Source organism: Tursiops truncatus, chromosome 10 (genome assembly GCF_011762595.2).
Source record: "Tursiops truncatus isolate mTurTru1 chromosome 10, mTurTru1.mat.Y, whole genome shotgun sequence".
In the NCBI taxonomy this organism is placed as follows: domain Eukaryota; kingdom Metazoa; phylum Chordata; class Mammalia; order Artiodactyla; family Delphinidae; genus Tursiops; species Tursiops truncatus.
In genome coordinates this window covers 76899543-76923118 of record NC_047043.1, presented here as the reverse complement: position 1 = coordinate 76923118, position 23576 = coordinate 76899543, and the positions used below count along the sequence as shown (strand labels likewise).

Genomic DNA, 23576 nt, shown 5'->3' with positions numbered 1-23576 from the left:
CCCCGCGCAAGTGTCCGCGGGCAAGACCCGCCCAGGCGCGCGTGGGCGCCAACTTCGCGGGGACCCTCACGCCGCGCCCCCTCTGTGCCCTGGCTCCCCCGACTCCCGTGCTCAGGCGGGCAGGGCGCCCCCTCCGCCCCCCCCAGGAGAGCGAGCCCACCACTAGCAGCCGTAGCGGGAATGGGGCGGCGGGGCCGCGGTGGCCGTCCCCCGGGAGGCGCGGGGGGCTTGGACCCGCGTAGCCCCCGCCGCCCCGGCGGCGCCCAGGCGAGCTCACCTGGCGTTTGGCGGAGGCCTCCGGGGCGGCCTCTGGGCGTGGGCCGGACGGGGGCAGCGGGGGGCGGGGGGGGGGGCGGCAGAGGCCGGGGCTGCACCGGGGCCGCCGCCACCGCCCGCCTGGCTTCGCCCCACACGCGCCGGCCGCGGCCGCCCCCGGGGAGTTCGGGGAGCGCGCAGAGCGCAGGTCCCGCGGCGGCGGCGGCGGCGGCGGCGGCGGCGGCGCGGCGCGGCTCAGGCGGCGGAGCGGGCGGCCGCGGGCGCCGCCGCCTCCTCCTCCATGGCTGTTTACCCGGCTGCATTGTGGGAGTTTGACCTCCGCCGCCGCCAACCGCCGCCTCAGCTTGCGCCGCCGCCGCCGCCGCCGCCGCCGCGCACGCCATGGGAGCCGTGACTGACGGTGAGGCCCGCTCGCTGCCGCTCCGGCCCAATCCCCGGGGCCGCGCGGCCTCCCCGGCCCCCGCCGCCGCCTCCCCCGAGACCCCCGGCCTCCCCTGCCGCTTTCGGGAGCCCCTTGGCCTCCCCGATCGGGCCCCTCGGAGACCCGGGCTTTCCCGGCCGCTTCCCCCGAGCCCTTGGGCCTCTCCTCGGAGCCCCGCGAACTCCGAGGCCCGCTCTCCCGAGGCCGCGCGGGGCGTGGGGAGGGTACGCTGGGAGGATCGTCGAGGGGCCGGGAGCACACGTGGGGGCCCGGGGAGGCCGGTAGCTATGCGCTGGCGGATGGTACCCGGAAGGGGTCCAGGCTGTCGGAGGATGTGGTGAGGGAGCACTGAGTGGGGGTGATGGGGCCCGAGGAGCGGCGAAGGGGAGGAACGGGTGGAGGCCTTGCAGCCGGGGGTCCGGAGGACCTTTGGAGAGCTGAAAGAGAGTGGGAACGCCGGGGATGGGCCGAGAGTTTCGGGCCAAGTCGGAAAGAAGGGAGTCCCGGGACAATAGTACCAGGGGTGTCAGCGCACAGAGGGTGACACCTGGAGGAGTCCTCTGGACGGATTGGGAAGGTCCCCCAGACCATGGGGTGGATTGCACTGAGGCCTGAGAACTAGTCCTGGCTTGGGGGTAGCGAGAGGGAGCTGGGGACAGTATCTAAAAAGAGTAGATGTGGACGGGGTGTCCGGAGGACAGCCAGGGACTGTGCCTGGGGTATTAAGAGGAGCCAGTATAGGGATGGGGCCACCTAGGGTAGATCAGGACACTAGAAGATTCCTTTGTATGTCTTGGGGAGGGTGGTTTGTCTGCTGGAATGGAGTCGGGGGAGAGGCAGGGGCTGGGTTTCGGGAAAGTTGTGAGGACAGTTTAGGAGGTCCCTCCATGTAAGGAGGGGCCCAGGGGGTGGTCTACAGATTGAGAGCAGAAATAGAGTGACACCTTGGGGAAGGTGGACAAACATGATGGGCAACTGGAGGGAGAATCTAAGAAGGTATCCAGTTAAGGAGTAAGGAAGTCCTTTGACATTTGGGAAGGGGGACCTAGGGGTGCAGGGTCTATTTGAAGAAAGAGTGGCCAGTAACCTTAGATGCCTATAGAGAGGCCATTTCTGAAGAGTGGGAGGTAGACAGAGTTTCCACCTTGAAGGACCAGGCCACTGGGGGGAAGAGTAACAGGCCCAAATTTGTGATCATGATGAGGAGTAATGAAGTGAAGTCTCTTCAAGGTCCAGTTAAAACTTCGCTTCATTCCAGTTTCATTTATTCAGTAGATATTTATCCCACCTGGGCTAGGCCTTGGGCTTAACAGCCCAGAACCAACAGGCAAGACCTTTTCCTCCTCTGAGGTCACAGTCTGGTGGGAAAAACACAGGAGATAATTAGTTTTCACGGTGGCAAACGTTACTACAGAGGAAGTTCAAGGTTCGGAACCGTAGAAACATGTAACAAAGATTGCTTATCCATTCTCAGAGATCAGAAAGCCTCCCTGCAAAAGTTACTCTTAATCCCGTTTTTTGAAGGATAACTAGATGTAGTTGGATTGGTATGCCAGGTGGAGAACTACTTATGCAAAGGCCACAAAGCATTGGAAGAACTCAAAGATAGTAAGTATTGGCTAGAAGTTAGAAAGTTATGAGCCAGAAATTTTTGACGGGAGTGGGAAATCATTAAAAGTTTTTTTAGCATTGGTGGGATGTTATCAGATTTGCATCAAAAACAACCACCACACTCTACTATGTGATGAGGGGAAGGGAAAGTGAGGAGTTAAGTGGCCTCTCTCCTTTCTAACATCTATGTAGTATGTTAGTATGTCAAGCATGTTCTAATTATTATCCCCACTTTACAGATGACACTGGGACACAACGAGGTGAAGTAACTTGCCCCAGGTTGCACAGGTAGCAAGTTATAGAGCCTGAGCTCCACATCAAGCAATCTGGCTCAGAGTTCTTCCTCTTCCCCCTTGTGCATCCTGTCCCTCAGCTACAGCTGCCCTGGTCCTAGTGAGAGATGATAGAGGCTGGGACCAAGAGGGACTGCAGAGAAGTAGACAGGTGGGAGAGAAATTTATGAGGTCAAATGTCAGGAGAGCGAATGGATATGAGGGGAAGGGCCAAGGACTATCCCTGGTTTCTGATTGGAAACTTCTCTATTCATTGAAGTAGACAACGGCAGGGGAGAGAGAGGTTTTGTCAGAAGGGAAATGGAGAGGGAAGATTAGTTCTAGTAAATGCACTGATTGCAGTCAAATACTCCCTACATCCAAAGAGGCCATCAGAATCCTCACTCTGCCACTTAAAAGCAGTCTGACCTTGTGCAGGTTAATTAACCTCTTTGAGCCTTACTTTCATTCCTTGTAAATGGGAATAATAATACAGTCTACCTCATAGGCTGGTTTTGAGAATTAGATGCACTAAAAGTTGTGAAGTGCTTTGCACTGCATCTGATACATAGTAATGTTCAGTAAATACTATTAAATGTAAGAGTTGGTTTACTTGCCTCTCCTCCACTTTCCTCTGATGAGGACTGTGCCTTCTCCCTCTATCTGTGCAGGTTGCCACTCCCTGCCTTTTCTGCCTGGTGACCACCCATTTATTCTTCAGGACTCACATCAAATATTCTCTGCTCTTAACCAGTTGATCTTTCAGTAGGTTAACCTATTAACCATATTATCTTATGTATATTTCTGCTCTAGCCCTTAATACTTAATTTACTTATATGGCATATTCCAGAAAATATTTAAAGCAGCTCATTATAATGAGAAAACGTTAAAATAAATGGATGAGGAAACAAGGCCAAAAGAAGATCAAGACTAGTAAAAGCAAGAGGAAGTTAGAAGTGGGGTGATCCTTGTAATCAGGGGGTCAAATCTGTATGTTAATTAAAGGTGCAAGTGACTTGTTTCCCTAGCTGTCCATACCAAGAGGCAGGACCTAGGCCATCCTGTGATATAGTGTTCATGAGAGCAGGAAGGCAACATTAGATACCCAGGACAAGCAGTGGGGTTTTTTGTTTTTTTTTTAATTTTTTTTTTTAATTTAAACACTAAAAAATAAGCTGCTCTTTAGGGTCCTCATAAACAAAAGCCAGTGTCATATCCTTAACCTCTTTCAGCACTGAGGATCATAAACCTGTTTCTTAGCACATGCCTTACTAGGTCAAAGAAGGCTAAATCACAACTTAGAAAGGCATTCCAAAGCAGATAGACCATGTGGTTTAGGTGAAGAGCTCTGCTGGTCTGCCTTACTTCAGAGCAAGGTTTTTGGGCTTTTTTTGTTTTAAGAATTATCTAGACCATAGAGGAAAGGACAAGCCACAACTTCTTTAGGTAATCTCGGTAAACTTGATTTTCTTCAGCTGAGCTTTTGGTAAGACTCAAGCAGGAGTGAGTGATACATAATGTAAATACCTATTGCATGCCTCCCAAGCACAGTGCTGGTTATAACAATAGACTGTATAGAGGAAGACCCGACTCTTACTTGGGGGAGGGAAGCAACAGCATGCAATCAAGTAAGTAAGATAATTTCTGAGAAAGAGCATAATTTGGTTCTGAGAATGAACTAGATGGAATAAGAGAGTAATGGGGGAGGGCTGTGGAGAGTTAGGTTAAAATCAGGTGCTCAGGTGTGACCTCTGATAAGTGATGTTTACGCTAAGACCTGAAGGGGTCCACTGCGTGAAGAGCCAAGGAAAGTATTCCAGATAGAGGCAACAACTAGTGCAAAGGCCTGAGGTGCAGACAAGCTCTGCGCCGTTTAAGGAAGATGGGGAAGGCCACTGGGGCTGGATCCAGGTGGACCAGGACGGGTGGGATGCAAAAGGAGGTCAGAGAAATAAACAGAGCCTTGCAAGCCATGGAAAGGAGATCAGGTTGTCTTCTGTGGGCACTCGGAAGTGATCGGAGGGTTTCAAGCAGAAGAGTTAGTGATACAATGCATGTTTTGCATCATTCTGGGTTGCTGTGTAGAGAATGGATTCTAGGAAGGCAAGAATGGAAACAGGGAGGCCAACGAGAAGTACTCCAAGGTGGGCTTGGATTAGGATGATGACATGACAGTGGAGAGGAGTGAGGAGTGGGTGGCCTCCATATTTCTATCATCCTCCTGAAAAGGTCTTGAAGAAGTTCCAATACCTGTCTCTGGAGACTAGAGGAGGGCTGATGTCCTCTTCCAAGTTTGAGTGCCTGGCAAGGTGCTGTGCCTTTGTGTAGTCCTTACATCTGGGTTTGCATATCCAATTGGACTAGGAGCCTTTGGAGGAGAACCTCTTTATTTCCTGTACAAGGACACATTGGTTAATTGGAGGAACTGCCCTCCTCAAAGGGAAGGAGAGAGACGCTATCTTGTTACCTATAGATACTGAACTATAAATATTATCACCAATACCGTTGCCTTTAGATGGACAAGTGGAAGTCCTGGGAAGTTAGTGGCTTACTGTCATATAGCTAGTTATTGGCAAAGCCACTCTCTGTTGCCACCCCAGCATTCTGGCTAACTGGAAAACAGTTTAGATGTTGTTTTTGTTAATTTAAACTATGTTCACAGTTTGTATTTTGTATGTGTTAATTTAAAGGGTGTTAAACAGTGTTAGTACTCTGATAGAAGGTGTTTCAGAAGCACTTTTTTCAGTACAGAGAACATTAGGTGTATATCTTGATATGCCAGAGCCACAGATGGGAGATGAGAAGGGGCGTGGGAGCAGGATGTGGCTGTACACTCCATTTCATAGAGCTTGTTGGTTTTGACAGTGTTTTTTTGTTGTTGTTTATTAAATTAGAAAGTGTCATGCATGGATAATATGCTTGTTAAAACTTGAAATAATGGTTTTTAACATGCCCATGAACAATATGACAGAATAATGGAATGGCACTATGGCTTTTCTAATAATGTAATTGTGTATATATTCCTCTGACTCCAGAGGTGACACTACTCATCTGTAAAAGGAAGACAATAATACATACTTTATAGGGTGTTTTCAAGGATGAAGCGTGATTAACATATGTAAAGCACTTCGAAGTTGAGTGACCATTTAATTGATTGTCCAAACGAGGACACTTTTCAGAGTGAAAGGAAACAAACAAGAGTTATGGTCATCAAATAAAGGAGTGTACAAACGCTAAGTGTCTGCTGCTGCCGCTATTCCAATCTCAATTGCTGATCGAAAGTTAATTAGACATTTGTGGCCAAGGAGTTTGCTTGGCTTTTTTTTTCACTAGTGCCAATGGATTTGACCACTTTTTGCCCTCGTCTGTGGTCCCAGCACAGGGGTTTCTGAAGCAGTTCAAATATAAAACAATACTTCTTTAGCCAAGATAAAAGGTATCTCAAAGCAAGATTGGAGTTTCAACCTTGACTTTATTAGGGCCATACTCTATAAACATTTAAATAAATCTAGAGAAAAACAAAGGCCTTCAACATTCATTTTTTTGCTTTTCTTTTTTTAATGTTTAATTTAATTTTGGTTTATGTAATTTACTTTGGTATCAGCAATTTATTTAGACTGGGCCTAAGTGTCTCCCGAGAGATCCATATTTACATGGAAGAATCAAACCATCTTATTTATTCTTTCCACCTGACTTCTTTGTGTCTTAACATTGTTGGCCTTAAAAGTTGTTTTAATGATTTTAAGCTCCTTGAAAGGAGGAATATATGTAATTCAGCTTAATAACCCATAAGCGATGGTGATCTAGTGATGACTCTTAAGAGGAATCTACACACACGTTGTTTTTACATGGCCTTAGTCTCTCCTCTAGTTAATAGGTCAAGTCAAGCCAGTTTTCTTTTTTCTTGTTAACACAGCATAGATTTATTAAAGAACACTGATGAGAATTTTTACTTCAAAAAAAGTGAAGAAAAATACCTCAAAATGACCAATAAGCTCTCTATCCAGATAACAACTGTTGATACTGTGAGGAAGACAAATAATACACGTTAGGAAATTCAAGAAGAAATGCACCAAGCGACAAGTGAAAACCTTCCCCTCTTCACCTTCCACTGCTAATCCCACTTCCCAGAGGTAATTAGTGTAAGGTGTTTTTTTGTGTACTCTTCCAGAATGCTTTTTAAATGCCATAAAAGGCAAAAAACACCTCGGGCGTCAAACTCCTGAGTTTGAGTCCCAGCTTTACTCCTTCAAGTAACTTTCAGTGCCTTCATTGGTAAATAGGGGTAATATCCACTTTATAGGGCTTTTGTGAGGATAACTTAGCATATTATAAGCATTATGTATATGTTAGTTGGTGTGCCGGTATGCATGTATAAAGTTTTACACAAACGTTTACGTGCTCTTTTGAACTATACTTCCATAATCAATGATACATCTTTGAGTTCTTTTGGAGCTTTTTCTACCTTATTTTGTGATATTCTGTTATATATATTTTTTAATTAAACCCCTTGTAAACATTTTTTTTTTATTTTCTGTTTTTTACTCTTACAAATAATATGACTGGAGATATATGCATAGTTGTCTTTGTGCACTTGTGGGAATCATTTCTAGAAGACAGGTCAAGGGTATATGTATTCTTAATTAAAATACATATTGCCTCATTGGTTTCCTAGTAGCTAGCTGTTTTTTCCTGTGTAATCTTATCTCGTTATCCCTTCCTGTGGTTTTCAGTTTGGATCCAGAGTGTTTAGGAACCCCAAGAAAAAGCCAGTGGTGTGCTTGTGTGCCTGCAGAATTTCTTGCTAAACTGCCTTCAGAAAGGAAATGCTTATACTCACTGTTAGATCACAGAATTGCTATTTCTTGAAAGCAGGTGAGATCGGGAGCTGTGCGGTCTAGCAGATCGGCAGGCACACTTGGCGGTAGCTTAGCCCTAGGAGGAAGTTACATAACAGGCTCTTATCACTGGTTGTCAAGCCTTGACATGTCCCTAAAGTAAGTGTTTTGGAACTTGGCCCACCATTATCTTCCAAATTGTTCTTCTCTTTCCTTTTTTCAGTATTTGCTCCAAGAGGGTATGAAAACTTGTTTTGTAATCAAGGTTTCAATAGCCACTTTGAGGGAATAACAATTAGGGGTTTTGAAAGCCGTGTTAGTCTGGGTTTAGGAGAGATTGTCCTTTCCACACTAAAATGAGAAAATTCCTAAGATGTTTGTGTCATCCATCCAGAGGCTTGGAAATGGAGAGTTGGTTTAGTGACTGTAAAGCAGTCATTTCTTCCAGCCTGTTTATGGAAAATCGGGCATTAAAATCTAACCCTTTGAAAGGACTTCTTGACATATTTCTTCTAGGTAGAAAGTGGCATATAAGACAGGAGAGGGTCTAAAATACATCCCAGTTTTTTGAGTAAATATTTGCTTGTTGCCATGCATGTGTCATAACTGATTTGAAAATGAGTTTTGAATGGCAGACATTTTGTAGACATAATTATGGCACACATACAACTGAATCCAGTAGGAAATCTTCCTACGAGCCTAAAATTAGGTGGAAAACCACCACTCTCAGAGCAGATGTTAGGTATTTTGGTTTCAAGGCTTTTCCCAGATGGTTTTGATCCTCGTGGTCAGTTAAGAAAGTAATTGGGACAACTGAGGAATGATGTTGATAACATCACTGAAATAGTTTCTAAGCCATCTTCACCACTTTTACAGGTGGGCCAAGGCCCGCCAGGATTAATATTAGCATCCAGATTGCTTACAGAGAGTTTCAGCATGATAACAATTTATGAAGTCAATGTATATAGTAAACAGAACATGTTTAGGTGTGTTCAATCTAGAGCTAATTGAGGAGGTACCATTAAAAATAACAATGCTGGTATCATACACGCTGGGAACTGTCAGCAGCTGGCCATCTTTAAATTTAAAAAGAACAGAGGCTGTTTTCAAACTGGCAACTTACCCTTTGGTTTTACTTTGTTGCTGTTGGAGCTGTGCTCTGTACTTTATGTATGTTATTTCAATCATACTCATCCCCAGAGAATTTCCTAGGCAGCAACTGCCTATGCAGTTTAAGCTAGAAATATCATGACCTTACAGTACAAAGCTTGAGACAAGCAAATTTGTGAGAAATCATAACTGGACAAAACTTTGTATGCCTAATATATATCTACATGGGTATACAGATGTATCTATAGATGTATCTCCAACATACACTCACTTTCTAACATTAAATTGTGAATTAAATTTAGCATGAAGATAAGAATAACTTTTTTTTCCTTTTTTTCTTTCCTACAATGAACAGGCATCATGCTCCTCTGTACACTTTTATTTCCATAAAGTTTCACAGCAGTCCTATGAAGTGGATAGTTTTATTCCCATTTTTAGAGGTGAAGTTAAAAGTTGGTCACAAACACAAAGTAAACACTGTGGACTAACCAGAACGTTGGACCCAGGTTTTGACTTCTGGCCCAGGGTCTGGCTGTGAAGAAATGCTCTGTAGACAAAAGAGGGATAGGACTGACGTAGGAGAAAGATCCGTGAATGCCTGGACAGCGAATCCCCCCCCTCACCAGAACTCATCAGACTGCACTTCTCCTTGTGCTGTGTCGGCCAGTGTTGGCCCTGGCCCCTGCCTTTCGTAATTTGCCTTCCGGGACCTGCGATTCTAATCTCTGCTTTAATTCATGGCATTTTAGCTCCTACTGCCTATGCTTTGGTAGCCTCCTAGGTGCTTCACAGCTGCGTTCCATTTTGTACACTCTGCCCTCAACTTGATCCTCCTAGAAAGTCCAGCCATGAATCTTCAGCAACTCCAACTTGTTGCCTTCCAGGAAGGTCCAAGTCTACCAGGATGGCATTTACTAGTGTGGACTCCCATAATCTGACCTCTAACTGCCTTTATGAACTTGGGTCTCGATGATGATATCTGTCTTCACACACATCCAGCCTCCCTATTGTCCTAGAGTACTCACAGCCAGATCCAGCCTTGCATTCCACACCTCTGCCTTAGCTCACAGCTTTCTCCCTGCCTGCTGGGGGTGGGGATGGGGAGTAGGGAAACAACTTTAGCTTGCTTTCTTTGTTTCTAACACTTCTATTGAGGTATAATTGATACACAAAGAACTACGCGTATTGTGTACAATTTGATGCGTTTGGGCATATACAAACACCTATGATACCATCACCACAGTTATAGCTTGCTTTCTTTTTCAAACAACAGCTAACAGATTTTGAGTACCTATATGGTTCAAAAATCAAATAATATAAAAAAATATTTCCCCATCTTCCAGCCTGTCCTCCAGCTCCCCAACTGATACTGCCCCAATTCCTTGGTAACCCCTATTATTAGCGTCTTGTATAGCATTCCAAGATATCTATGTGAATATAAACACGTGAATATATATTCTTATTTCCCCCCATTTTTATATGAAAAGAAGCATGCCATAAATATGATTCTTCACCTTACACTTTTAACAAGTTGTATTAAGTGGTCTCTCTCTCTCCCAGTACCCAGATGTTTCCTCATTCTTTGTTTTTTATCGCTTCTTAGTATTCCATCATATTCTTATGTCGAAATTTATCTAACCCCCTGTTGATGAACATGTCATATTGCATATAGGCAAGTATATCTAGGATTTTTGGGTCAAAGAGGCCATATTATTTGAAATTTCGATAGATACTGTTAAAATGCCTTTTGGCTTTTTTGACTGATGGTTTTCAAGTATCAAAAGAGCAGCTCAAAATCCTCTTTCCCTGTTCCCCCCAAGCTAAAGGAAGCTCTCCTCTTAATCTCCTGCTGTGTGTGTCACTCATTTAACAATCCCAGCTTCCTCTGTGTGTGTGTGTGTGTGTGTGTATTCATATGGGTGTTACTTCTCCAACTAGAGTGAAGGAGCTCAGGTCTTTGCTTCATGTCCTCAGAACTTAGTCCGGTACCTACGGACACATCTGCTCATTGATCAAATATTTGTGTCTTTTGTACAAGAAGGGAAATCTCTGCTATGGACCTGAAAATAAGATGGTTGCTGCTAGTCCTTGTTAGTGTTTTATTGAGACAAACTCTTTGGAGGGCAGATGGTCCCAGGCAGGCACCACAAATCCAATTTAAAAATCTTTATTGAGCATCAGAAATGTAAAGACACAGTGTGAGAGGCTGGAGAGCAAACAGAATGAGCAAGACATAGGGTGGGCCCTGACAAACCTTTTTCCCAAGTTTATTTGGCCTGTACAATGCTTTAAACATTTTTCAAAATTTTCTGTAATTATGGGCTTCCCTGGTGGCGCAGTGGTTGAGAATCCGCCTGCCAATGCAGGGGACGCGGGTTCGTGACCCGGTCCGGGAAGATCCCACATGCCGCGGAGCGGCTGGGCCCGTGAGCCATGGCCGCTGAGCCTGCGCGTGTGCTCCGCAACGGGAGAGGCCACAACAGTGAGAGGCCCGCGTATCGCAAAAAAAAAAAAAAAAAAAAAAAAATTCTGTAATTAGGATATTACATACATATATAAAAAGTGCTCAGATCTTAAGTATACAGCTGACAAGATCACAAAATGTATTTGAAACATTTTTAGTTAGTCACCAAACTTTACAAATCTCTTGAAGAGCCAGCTTTGGTAATAGCTTACCCTTTTAGGTACTTACTCCTCAATTTCCTTACTCCCTATTCCCTGAATTCATTTACATTTGAAATCCCTGGTCCTCAATAAAGTAGGGTGCCTGGGTATCTGAGAGGAAGATGGGGTTTCTTGGGGGCTTGGAAGATTAGAGATAAGGAGATCAAAAAGAAACTAAAGAGCCTCAATTGACCACTGGATTGCTCACCCACTGAATGTTTACTTTTAACAAAGTTAAAACATTTGTGATTTTAGAAAATCAATTTCATTTTCTGCATTTTAATCTCTTCAGGGACTGTGTTTTGTCCTTAGTCTCCTCAAATAACATTGTTGGTGGTTAAATACGGAAAGCATTAGTTTATATTTTAAAGTGTAAAATTAAAACACTTGATGAATCTGTAGCTTGAGCCATCTGTCAAAGCCGTGACTCTGAGAACAATACCTAATTCTAAAAATGTTTATCTGATGTCACAGAATAGATTTTAAAACTGGAGCCATCTGCCTTCCAAAGTTTATCTCTGTTGCACCTGCGCTCAGAAATACTTCTGCCTACACACAGGAACTATTGTTTAAAGATTTTTCTGTATTCATCCTGCAGGTTCTCCAGGAATTATTCACACTTTAAAAATTATTTTTTTTAGATTCACGCACATGGTAAGAAAACAAATCCTACAAAGTCATATAAAAATTAAATCCCTTCTCATCCTATATCTGTAATCCCTCTCACCAGAAACAGCCACTGTTACCAGTTTCTTGTGGATTCTTCCAAAGATATTCTCTGAATACACAAACATATATGTGATGGGCGCACATATACACACATGGCCTCCTCCTTTTCTACACAAATGGCAGCAAACTGTTTCTCTGCACCTGTTTTGTTTTCATTTTATTTAACATATCTAAGGAGATTTTTTTGATATCAGTATATACATCCACACTATTCTTTTGGCTGCATATTATTACATTTAATGAATGTTTCATAATTTACCCAGTCTCTTACTGGTGAATGTTTAGGTTTGCAATCTTTCTACCACAAGCAGCACTGTTAAGAATGTCCCTTTACATTTATCTTTGTGCATGGGTGCACATGTATCTATAGGATGAATTCCTAGAACTGGAATAATGGGGTCAGAAAGGTATGTGCGTTTTGAATATTGTATTATTGGCCAGCTGCCCTGCAAAGAGTGTACCAGTTTGCATTCCATCAGTGTGCGTAAGTGCGATTTCTCAACACCTTTGCCATCACTGATTATCAGGTCTTTGATCTTTGCCAATATGATAGATTAAAGTGATACCTTATTGTGGTTTCAATTTGTGTTTCTCTTGTTATGATCCAGCACTATCTTGTCCAGGAAGAACACTAGGTCAGGGCTGCCAGGCAGACCCTTTGGGGCCCCACCTGTTACTCATCATTATCATCTGCACTGCTTTTCTATTCCTTTTTCTCTTTTTTCTTTTCCTTGGAACAAAAGTGAGACAGACTTATTAAAAAAAAAGTCCTCATGGGGAAAGAAACATTATAGATATAATAACTAAATTACACTTTTTTGGGGACTTCCCTGGTGGTGCAGTGGTTAAGAATCTGCCTGCCAATGCAGGGGACATGGGTTCAGAGCCCTGGACCGGGAAGATCCCACATGCCACCGAGCACCTAAGCCCGTGCGCAACAACTACTGAGCCTGCGCTCTATAGCCCGTGAGCCACAACTACTGAGCCCGTGTGCCATAAGTACTGAAGCCCGCACGCCTAGAGCCTGTGCTCTGCAGCAAGAGAAGCCACCGCAATGAGAAGCTCGCGCGCCGCAACCAAGAGTAGCCCGCGCTCGCCACAGCTAGAGAAAGCCCTTGGGCAGCAACAAGAAGACCCAACGCAGCCAAAAATGAATAAATAAATTTATTTTTAAAATTACACTTAAAAAAAAAAACAGGGCTTTCCTGGTGGCGCAGTGGTTGAGAGTCCTCCTGCCGATGCAGGGGACACGGGTTCGTGCCCTGGTCCGGGATGATCCCACGTGCCGCGGAGCGGCTGGGCCCATGAGCCATGGCCGCTGAGCCTGCTCGTCCAGAGCCTGTGCTCCGCAACGGGAGAGGCCCCAACACTGAGAGGCCCGCGTACCGCAAAAAAAACAAACAAAAAAAACCTATTCCTTTTTCTCTGACCCATCTCATTCTCTTTTCCTATTCTGCCACTACATCTTTTAAATCTTTTCTCTGTTTTCCTTTTACCAGTACCTCACACTAGTCAGAGACATGAATGCTTTAGACTTCCTTCTGTCTGAACAGGATTTTCAAAAAAAAGTTCTCCGAGAATTATTGGTTTATTTCCCTGGTAGTACCCGAAAATTATTTCTACTCAACAATCCGGTAGTAGAATGCCAGTTCTGTGAGGGCAAGGCTTTTTTCTGCTATAATCCTAGCCCCTAAAACAGTGCCTGACACGAACACTTAATAACTTTCCATATATATATATATATATATATATATATATATATATATATGATAGTAAAACCTAACAAAATTTAACAATTTTAAATGTACAGTGGCATTAAGTACATTTACATTTCAATAATTTTCTTTTGGATTAATGAATAAGTAATGGTATTGGTTATTTTCCCCGAAAGTTAACAAGAGCCAGACAGTCATTTTAATTCACATTGTTCTTTCCTCCAGACGAAGTCATACGGAAGCGTCTCCTAATTGATGGAGATGGTGCTGGAGATGATCGGAGAATTAATCTGCTAGTGAAAAGTTTCATTAAATGGTGCAACTCTGGATCCCAGGAAGAGGGGTATTTCATTTTGCTGTTGTTTCTATACTAATGTCCTGGTGTGATTTTTTTTTAGACCATATATACAGTCCTGTTAATATTTCAGATTTTCACTCACCTTAAATGTCCAATGGAGTCAACTCTGTTAATCCAGAGTAGACTTTTCTGGCCTTCTCTTCAGAGGTCTGCTTTATGTTTTATTAAAATGTGCAGAACGGGCTTCCCTGGTGGCACAGTGGCTGAGAGTCCGCCTGCCGATGCAGGGGACACGGGTTCGTGCCCCAGTCCGGGAAGATCCCACATGCCGTGGAGAGGCTAGGCCCGTGAGCCATGGCTGCTGAGCCTGTGCATCCGGAGCCTGTGCTCCGCAGCGGGAGAGGCCACAACCGTGAGAGGCCCGCGTACTGAAAAAAAAAAAAAAAAAAAGTGCAGAAGGCATAGTGGTAAGAAATGAAGGTGAAATTCAGACTCATTACTTTGGTCACTTTTAAAAGCAGATGAGTGTTTAGTAAGAAAATATCTAAATGAAATTTTCTTTTTTTAACATACTAATAAAAGTTGCTGCAAGGTTTTATATTTTTGATAATTTTTTAACTTAAATTTTTTTCATCATTTGAACTAGCTTTTCACATAAATAATTGTATAGAGTGAAAAAATTATGAGAACAGAATTGTGAAGATAAAAACCATCTTAAAACATTTTAAAAAGGATTTTAAACAAAATTCAACAAATAGTTGTTTGAATTAAGCTTATATTGCTAAGATCTACAGTCCCGTCTTTGCATTTGTAACTGATACAGTTTATATATTCAACTAAACCACATTTGGAAAAAGAAAACATAAGGGACAGATATTCTAATTTTTTTTTAAATAAAGAAAATTATTCTCTCAGAACTTGGTATAATTTACTTGGCAAATCTATGCCTGCATTATAATACTTCAACTGGAAGTCCACAAAAATCTTTTCTCTTTTTCTCTCTTTTTTTTGTTAGATACAGCCAGTACCAACGTATGCTGAGCACACTGTCCCAATGTGAATTTTCAATGGGCAAAACTTTGCTGGTATATGATATGAATCTCAGAGAAATGGAAAATTATGAAAAAATTTACAAAGAAATAGGTAAGGAAGATTAATTGTTTCTATCTGTAATTGTAATTTTTATGGTCTAAGGGAAATAATATCTGCTAACATTTTTCTTTGGTTAGTGGTAAAATAATAACAACATTAATTGAAAGAATGTTTTCTAAAATGATATGTAATACTTTGAGTTACAGCTATTTTTTTAAATGCCAGCATCTATTTTATTAGCAATGAAACTTAATTTAAAAACATATTTTCAAATTAAAAATGGGTGGAGATTATACATGTTGTTATAACTATCTTTAAAAAAAATAACCTTTTATATAGAATGTAGCATTGCTGGAGCACATGAAAAAATTGCTGAGTGCAAAAAGCAAATTCTTCAAGCAAAACGAATACGAAAAAATCGCCAAGGTAAGGGTTTTGTGGGATTTAGTGTGCAAATACTTTCTTACTGACTAGTATTTTCATGCAGTTTTTAACATTGTGAGGGAAAACCTTCAGCTAGAATCAACCTGAATTATAAAAAAGAATTATGAGTCAAACTTAATTCTTTAAAACTATATTATTCTTTAAAATAGCAGAGAAGGAAGGTAATGCTGAAAAAAATTTTTGTTGTTGTTGGACTGTATTGATTAAACAAGTATTTCTTTTATTTTATTTTTTTTACTGTACTCAGATCCCTTTGCTTAAATAGTGTTATGGTTAATGAGCAAAGGTAATTTATTTAGGGTTTTGTTTGTGGTTATTTTGTTTGTTTAATGGAACTACTTTCAAAAAACAGAAAAGAATTTAAGCCCGTGAATTTTTTTTTATATATAAATTTATTTATTGCTGCATTGGGTCTTTGCTGCTGCGCCTGGGCTTCTCCTTGCGGTGGCTTCTCTTGTTGCGGAGCACGGGCTCTAGGCACACGGGGGTTGTGGTGCACCACGGCATGTGGGATCTTCCCGGACCAGGGCTCGAACCCGTGTCTTCTACATTGGCAGGCGGATTCGTAACCACTGTGCCACTATTAAGCACAATGCAAGCAAACATTTACAAGCTGCCTAAATTTCTAATAAGAGGATAAAGCTTAGCTTTGTTCTGATCTCTTGTTTTTATTTAGCGTCTGTCTTATTTTAGTCTATAACAACTATTTCAAAATAATTTTAATGGCAGGGGCATTGTTCCTCCTATAATGTAAATTGAAAGAAAGATAAAAAATATAATGTGTAGTCACAATTGTGACATATAAATGCAAAACTAGAAGGATATCAGGCTTCCCTCGTGGCGCAGTGGTTGAGAGTCCGCCAGCCGATGCAGGGGACACGGTTTGTGCCCTGGTCCAGGAAGATCCCACATGCCGCGGAGCGGCTAGGCCCGTGGGCCATGGCCTCTGAGCCTGCGCGTCTGGAGCCTGTGCTCCGCAACGGGAGAAGCCACAACAGTTGAGAGGCCCGCGTACCGCAAAAAAGAAAACTAGAAGGGTATAGAAAATGTTAATGGTTATTTTGGAGTTGTGGGGGTTTTATGACTTAGGGTTCTTTTGTGGTTTTTTTTCTTTTTTTTACACTGTAATCCAAAAAATTTTTTATTAAAAATCACACTTATGGACTTCCCTGGTGGCGCAGTGGTTGAGAGTCCGCCTGCCAATGCAGAGGACACGGGTTCGTGCCCGGGTCTGGGAAGATCCCACATGCCGCGGAGCGGCTGGGCCCATGAGCCATGGCCGCTGAGCCTGCGCGTCCGGAGCCTGTGCTCCGCAAAGGGAGAGGCCACAACAGTGAGAGGCTCGTGTACCGCAAAAAAAAAAAAAAAAAAAAAAAAAATCACACTTATATCACACTTACATCGAATTAATACACTGATTGCCAAAACAATGAATTTTACTTTTTTTTTGCATTTTTTAAGTTTGTTTTTTCTTTAACATCTTTATTGGAGTATAATTGCTTTATAATGGTGTGTTAGTTTCTGCTTTATAACCCAGTGAATCAGCTATACATATACATATATCCCCATATCTCCTCCAACTTGCATCTGCCTCCCGCCCTCCCTATCCCACCCCTCTAGGTAGTCACAAAGCAGCGAGCTGATCTCCCTGTGCTATGTGGCTGTTTCCCACTAGCTATGTATTTTACATTTGGTAGTGTATATATGTCCATGCCAGTCTCTCACTTCGTCCCAGCTTACCCTTCCCCCTCCCCGTGTCCTTGAATCCATTCTCTACGTCTGCCTCTTTATTCCTGTCCTGACCCTAGGTTTTTCAGAACCTTTTTTTTTTAGATTCCATATATATGTGCTAGCATACGGTATTTGTTTTTCTCTTTCTTACTTCACTCTGTATGACACACTCTAGGGCCATCCACCTCACTACACCTCACTGCTACTCTAGGGCCATCCACCTCACTAGAAATAACTCAATTTTATTTCTTTTTATGGCTGAGTAATATTCCATATGTGCCACATCTTCTTTATCCATTCATCTGTCGATGGACACTTAGGTTGCTTCCATATCCTGGCTACTGTAAATAGAGCTGCAATGAACATTGTGGTACATGACTCTTTTTTTTTTGGCTGTGTTGGGTCTTCGTTTCTGTGCGAGGGCTTTCTCTAGTTGCGGCAAGCGGGGGCCACTCTTCATTGCGGTGCGTGGGCCTCTCACTATTGTGGCCTCTCCTGCTGCAGAGCACAGGCTTCCAGACGCGCAGGCTCAGCAGCTGTGGCTCATGGGCCCAGTTGCTCCACGGCACATGGGATCTTCCCAGACCAGGGCTCGAACCCATGTCCCCTGCATTGGCAGGCAGATTTTCAACCACTGCGCCACCAGGGAAGCCCTGTGGTACATGACTCTTGAATTTTACTTTTTAATGAGCCAATTAAGATGATATTTAATTCCTAATTCCTTATTTTTATTTATTTATTTTTGCGGTAGACGGGCCTCTCACTGTTGTGGCCTCTCCCGTTGCGGAGCACAGGCCCTGGACGCGCAGGCTCAGCGGCCATGGCTCACGGGCCCAACCGCTCCGCGGCATGTGGGATCTTCCCGGACCGGGGCACGAACCCATGTCCCCTGCATCGGCAGGCGGACTCTCAACCACTGTGCCACCAGGGAAGCTCCTAATTCCTTATTTTTAAAAGGTGTTTTTTGAATTCAGTCTAAAATGCATGTGGTCAGGTTGCAGTGGCCAATTTAGAGTAGGATATACCAACTTACTTAAGAATTAATGTCAATTTACAGTATTTTTATTGATTAAAGAGACTTTTAAATAAATGTGCCACATATCATTTCATAGGAAAACTTAACAGGAGATACATGACTTATCTTGGAGTTCTCAGTGGAGCAGAAACAAAGTTCCTGAACTATAAATCATTTCTAAGTTTATGAGATCTTTACCTTTGAAATGAGTGAGAAGTATAATTTTCTGTTGTCTAAGATCTGAAATTAATGGTAGGAGATAGATACATAGATATATACACCTTGCTGATCTTCTATTTGATGGGCAAATAGGGAATAAGATCCTCTTCAGAATCAGTTCACTTGATGATCAATGACTTAAGTTCACTTACGTTTATGCTAGCCTCTTGTATTCTGCCCAGGCATAGGTAAATGGAAAAACAGTGGAGGTAAAATCCTTGTTTGGAATACTTCTGAAGTCATGTATCCTTGAAATTATAATTGAATCAAGAGAAACTGACGATACTCTGTCCATCCTTCAGTGTTTCCACTTCTTTATGTACTAAGAAAGTGATTAGGAGAGCTCTGTGATGTTAGACATTTTGGTTTGATAACAAGGTTCAAAAAACCTTATTTTAGTAAACATTTTTATATCTTTCAGAATATGATGCATTGGCAAAAGTGATCCAGCGTCATCCAGACAGGCATGAGACATTAAAGTAAGTTCAGAGTTTTACTCTGAAAGGAACTAATCTTTATCCATAAATGTTTACATACTAGTCTATGCATTCCATTTTTGTGGGAGTACATCATCAAAAGGAGGAGCCCGATCTTCAATAAAAAGAATTAACTAGATAAACACTTTTTAAACACAGATCTCAAAAACAATTAGTGAAAGAAAAACAGAAGACATATACAATGAATTTTAAATTATTCCTAAGTTTCGGAAATACATACAGAATAATAACCATTTATAAAAGTTAGGGCCCCCCAAGTATTATATACTTATACTGTATGTTATTTAGAGATACAAATATATGTATAAAAAAGGATTAGAATGATATAGTGATTACCTGAATGGGGAGTAGAGGAGGAGAAAAAGGCCTGGTTCAGAGGACTGGGGGTAAAGTTCAAAGGGTATTTCAAGTTAACCTGCAATTTACCAAAAAAAAAAAAAAGACTTGAAATAATTATGACAAAATGTTAAAAGTTACCAACTCTTGGGGTTTGATATCCTATTATCAAGTTTTTCTATACTTTAAAAGTTATCTAAAATTTAATTTTAATGAAAATTAGTGCATATTTAGAAGAAATCACCCTTAGTTTTAAAAGTCTCATCATAATGGAGTATTATAACTCCTTATCTTTTATTTTTTAAATAAATACTATTTACTAACTAAAAAGTTAGATATTAATTATGAATTCTCTTCCCCCAATTAGCAAAATATAACACTATTTTATTTTTTTCAGGGAACTAGAGGCTCTGGGAAAAGAATTAGAGCATCTTTCACATATTAAAGAAAGTGTTGAAGATAAGGTATTTGCATGTGATATATGTTAGCCTGTGTGTTCTGTATAGGTTTATAGATCAATGTGTATTAATTTTTTTTCTTATTAACACAGCTAGAATTGAGAAGGAAACAGTTTCACGTTCTTCTTAGTACCATCCACGAACTTCAGCAAACACTGGAAAGTAAGTAACAAGAGTCAGAAAATCAATGTCTATGAAGATTTTTAAGTGATCAGAGGCATGTCTTCTAAAATAGAGAGTGCACCTTCAGTTTCAGAACAGGAGTGTAGCTGGATGACATTAGAAGGTACTCATGTTGTTCATCTTTCTGATTATATGCAGAAAAGCCTGAATATGTACGATTTGAATACCTGTCTAGTGGTTTGTAAATTAAGAGAAATTTAAGCATGATAGACTTGGAATTGTTCTTGGTTTACTGTAGTATATTGCTATAAAGTAACAATTCAGGACCCAGGCAGGCAATAAGTGAATGAAATAATCAATGCATAAACACATTTGCATTCTCAATGAACTAGGTGCTTTGGGGACCTGGGGACTTGCTCTTTGTATTGACTAAAGCCAAGTTTTATGTAACCTGATCTTCTGATTGTTTGCAAAAAAGACTAAGACCTAGATTGTTTTTTTTTTAGCTGAAGTCTATCACATAAAATTTGCATTTTGATTCAACTAATAACAACAACCAAAACAAGACTTTTAAAACCAAACCCACTTGTGTGGGTCAATTACAGTCATAGGCTGCCATTTTGCCATTTTTGGTTTAAATATATTCGCTAATAAAGGATGAAAGTGTTTTCATGTATTCATTAAACATATAATTTAAGCAAATTTGATTAAAGTTTTATGTTTCTTTCTCAATTGCAGATGATGAAAAGCTCTCAGAGGTAGAAGAAGCTCAAGAAACAAGCATGGAAACTGATCCTAAACCATAGACCAGCTAATCACTCACCATTCCCAAGAATATTGAAGTAGCAACATGATCTTAGTGTGTTCAAAATTGGTTGTGCTCTTGAGACATATAAAGTTTTGGTAGTGAACTACGTTGCTGTTAAATTTCAATTCACAGTTCATTCACATTTCTTCACACAAAGGGAGATGACTTCATTATATATTTGTTTTAATTGAAATGCCTTTTTTTTTTTTTTTTTTTTTTTGCGGTACGTGGGCCTCTCACTGTTGTGGCCTCTCCCGTTGCGGAGCACAGGCTCCAGATGCGCAGGCCCAGCGGCCATGGCTCACAGGCCCAGCCGCTCCGCGGCATGTGGGATCTTCCTGGACTGGGGCACGAACCCGTGTCCCCTACATCATCAGGCGGACTCTCAACCACTGCGCCACCAGGGAAGCCCTGAAATGCCTTTCTTATACTTAAAAGATAGGAAGCAACATGCAAAAATGTTTAATGAAATATTTTCAAGCCAGATATGTTAGTGCTCATTGGTATTCTAGGTAATTTTTAACTGGTAACATTGATTTGCTCACAAAATAAGTGGAAGATAGTGAGAAGGTGGCATTTCTAGGATGTACCTGAGAAAATTAGTTGATTTCTGGAAATCGTTACCACTTTTGAAAATGAGGTCCATGAATAGGCTCTCAGGAGGGCTGTGAACTTGTGAAATTATGTACAAAATGTTTGTGGTGTATGCTTATTGTGGGAGAGGTTCCATGATATTAAGAATCACTGATATCAGAGGTAATTACAAGATGCAAAGTAAATCAATATGCAAAACTTTCTAGATCTCTGTCCTTAATACTTGAGCAATGTGGTTGTTAAATGTTTTGTTGAAATGTTTTCTCTCTATCGTTTTGTTCTGTAGGAGTCATTTTCAAGAGTCGTGCAAAAAGGATTTCATGATCTTTTTAAAAAATTAAGCCAGGTCTGAATCACTTACAATTGTCTTAAGTATTGAATTACATGGCTAATACTTGTTAGGGTCTATACTTATCCATTTATTTTAGTGCAGAAACATGGCATTTTGCATGAATCATACCTTAATAATGCTACATTTTTGTAATTTTGATACAAACTCGTATCTTTAAAAACGAAAGTTTAAAGTTAGCTCAATAGTAGACACAGTGAAAGTGTCAAAATACTTTTAAGTGCTTCCTCTAATTTCATCTGGCAAATTTCATGGGAGAAATTTCTTTGCAGAATTGCTATGCCCTGATAAATATTTCTATTTTCCATTATTAGTAAGAATTATGAAGCAAAAATTTGCTTATATTGACTCAGAATTAAAAATGAATTTTTCCCAAAGGATCTTTTTTTAAGGACTGCTGGGCAGAATATTTTTACCACCCACCCCACCCCCCTTAACCCTCCCCCCACCCCGCTGCCACCACTGATTAAGAGAAACTTATTCAGGATTATGTACCAAAAGATAAGAACCCCTATGAACATAACTTTTGCGCTGTCAGAAACAAAATCAGAAGCAGCACCAGGTACAAGGGAAACACACGTTTTTCACTTTATACTTCCTCATGGTTCTCTTGGATATCCTCTGGAACTGCTTGGAAGACTGAAGGATTTCATCCCCTAGAAATTCACACTGTTGAAGCTCAGCGTGTCTTTGGGCCAATAGCTTCATGGATTTATCTGTCACTGCTTCTATGAGGTCATCCACCTATGACAGCCAGATACAGAGAAATGAAACCATGTGTTAGAAAGCCTTGTCCACACCCAAAGGTGGCCTGATTTTTCCTGAGAGATAAGTTCAGGAATTGTTGGACGTTTATAAGTCCCAAAGTATTAATCTAATTCAAGTCATAGCAAACAGAGCTTGAAAACATGCATTTACCACCCAGTGGTAAAGAGGATCTCATTTCTTCTCAAAAGAAGCCCATGTGTGTGCCTTCATTTTAACTGAATTCACTTAATATTTATTAGGCACACAGCACCATCCTTGGTGCCCTCAGCAATCCTGTAGCCACTCTTGAATGCCCCCCACTAACGTTCCTTCATGCTAATCATTAGTTTCATCCCACATCCGCGCTGTCAAGCAGGGCTGTGCATTCAGTTAAGCCTGGCCCTCTGATGCTTTTGAAACACCAGAGTAAAAGCCTTTGTCCACTACCTGCATTTGAAGCTTTCCTACTGTCAAATCTGATTTTCGGAGGATGTTTTCCGTGCTATGTTTCTTTTTTTTGAATGCTGGAAAGCGTGGTCTCTTTTTTGAGGAATACGGAACTATCATAAAAATGCAAAAATACATCAGATTAAGAAGTGCTAACATGATATCTGTGACGGTGCTTAAATGAACATTCTCACCTTTGGGACATTCTCTTATAAACTGGACATTCGCCACATAACAACGTCGAGTTGGAGGTCGTATTCATATTATTCTCCACCCCCCAGGTATCTCCTTTGTGCCCAGAGCTCGCTTTGAAGAGATCTATAGGGTGCAGAGAAATGAGATTGTCTGGTTCTAAGAGAAAATACAGTGTCAGGAAAAAAGCAGGTCATTTGTAAGGGGAAGAAGAAGAAATTGCTTCTGCAGCCGCTGAGCACAGAGTGTGGGGCTGTTGTAGACCAGTGCCCCAGAAAGCTCATTATCACTGGATCCAGTTGTTAATTTGGTCTCGTTTCTGCAGGTTTCCTTATTTTCATGACAGGCATGTCTCCAAACATAAAAAGAAAGCTCTGGGTTCTTTTCGCTGCATGCCTGATACTCTTCCCCTGGTCCCTGGCTTGCTGGTTACAAGTACCTGTGCTATTGGAAATCATTCCTAGGTCATGGCTCCTGGCTAATATGCCCTTTTTAGTCTTATTGGGTTCACTCTTCCTTCCCCTTGTGCTTAGTAATTAGCATCAGGACTATTGTGAGGGCTACACAAAGTAGGATGTGGGACCACATCT

At 41.7% G+C, this 23576-nt stretch overlaps 1 protein-coding gene and 1 long non-coding RNA gene across 5 annotated transcripts; one reads left to right on the top strand and one right to left on the bottom strand.

Annotated features, from left to right (window-relative positions):
• The first annotated feature begins 520 nt into the window (after positions 1-520).
• On the top strand, positions 521-21452 carry THOC7 (THO complex subunit 7). The gene is made up of 8 exons (XM_019947476.3): positions 521-676; positions 13862-13979; positions 14950-15077; positions 15366-15452; positions 18857-18914; positions 19666-19732; positions 19819-19888; positions 20588-21452. The coding sequence occupies exons 1-8, from the start codon at positions 658-660 to the stop codon at positions 20653-20655; spliced, it is 615 nt and encodes a 204-aa protein (XP_019803035.1). The 5' UTR covers positions 521-657; the 3' UTR covers positions 20656-21452.
• Positions 1088-14922, bottom strand: LOC109552145 (uncharacterized). 4 transcript variants are annotated; one of them, XR_012334663.1, is made up of 4 exons: positions 7421-13054; positions 6558-6603; positions 4831-4973; positions 1088-2055 (listed from the first exon to the last, which is right to left on the bottom strand). It is a non-coding gene; the product is annotated as an uncharacterized lncRNA (long non-coding RNA). The 4 variants fall into 4 exon arrangements; XR_012334662.1 differs by having other exon boundaries at positions 1088-4973; positions 7421-7515; positions 9018-13054; XR_002178909.3 differs by adding an exon at positions 14077-14922 and having other exon boundaries at positions 1118-4973; positions 7421-7515.
• Positions 21453-23576: the final 2124 nt, after the last annotated feature.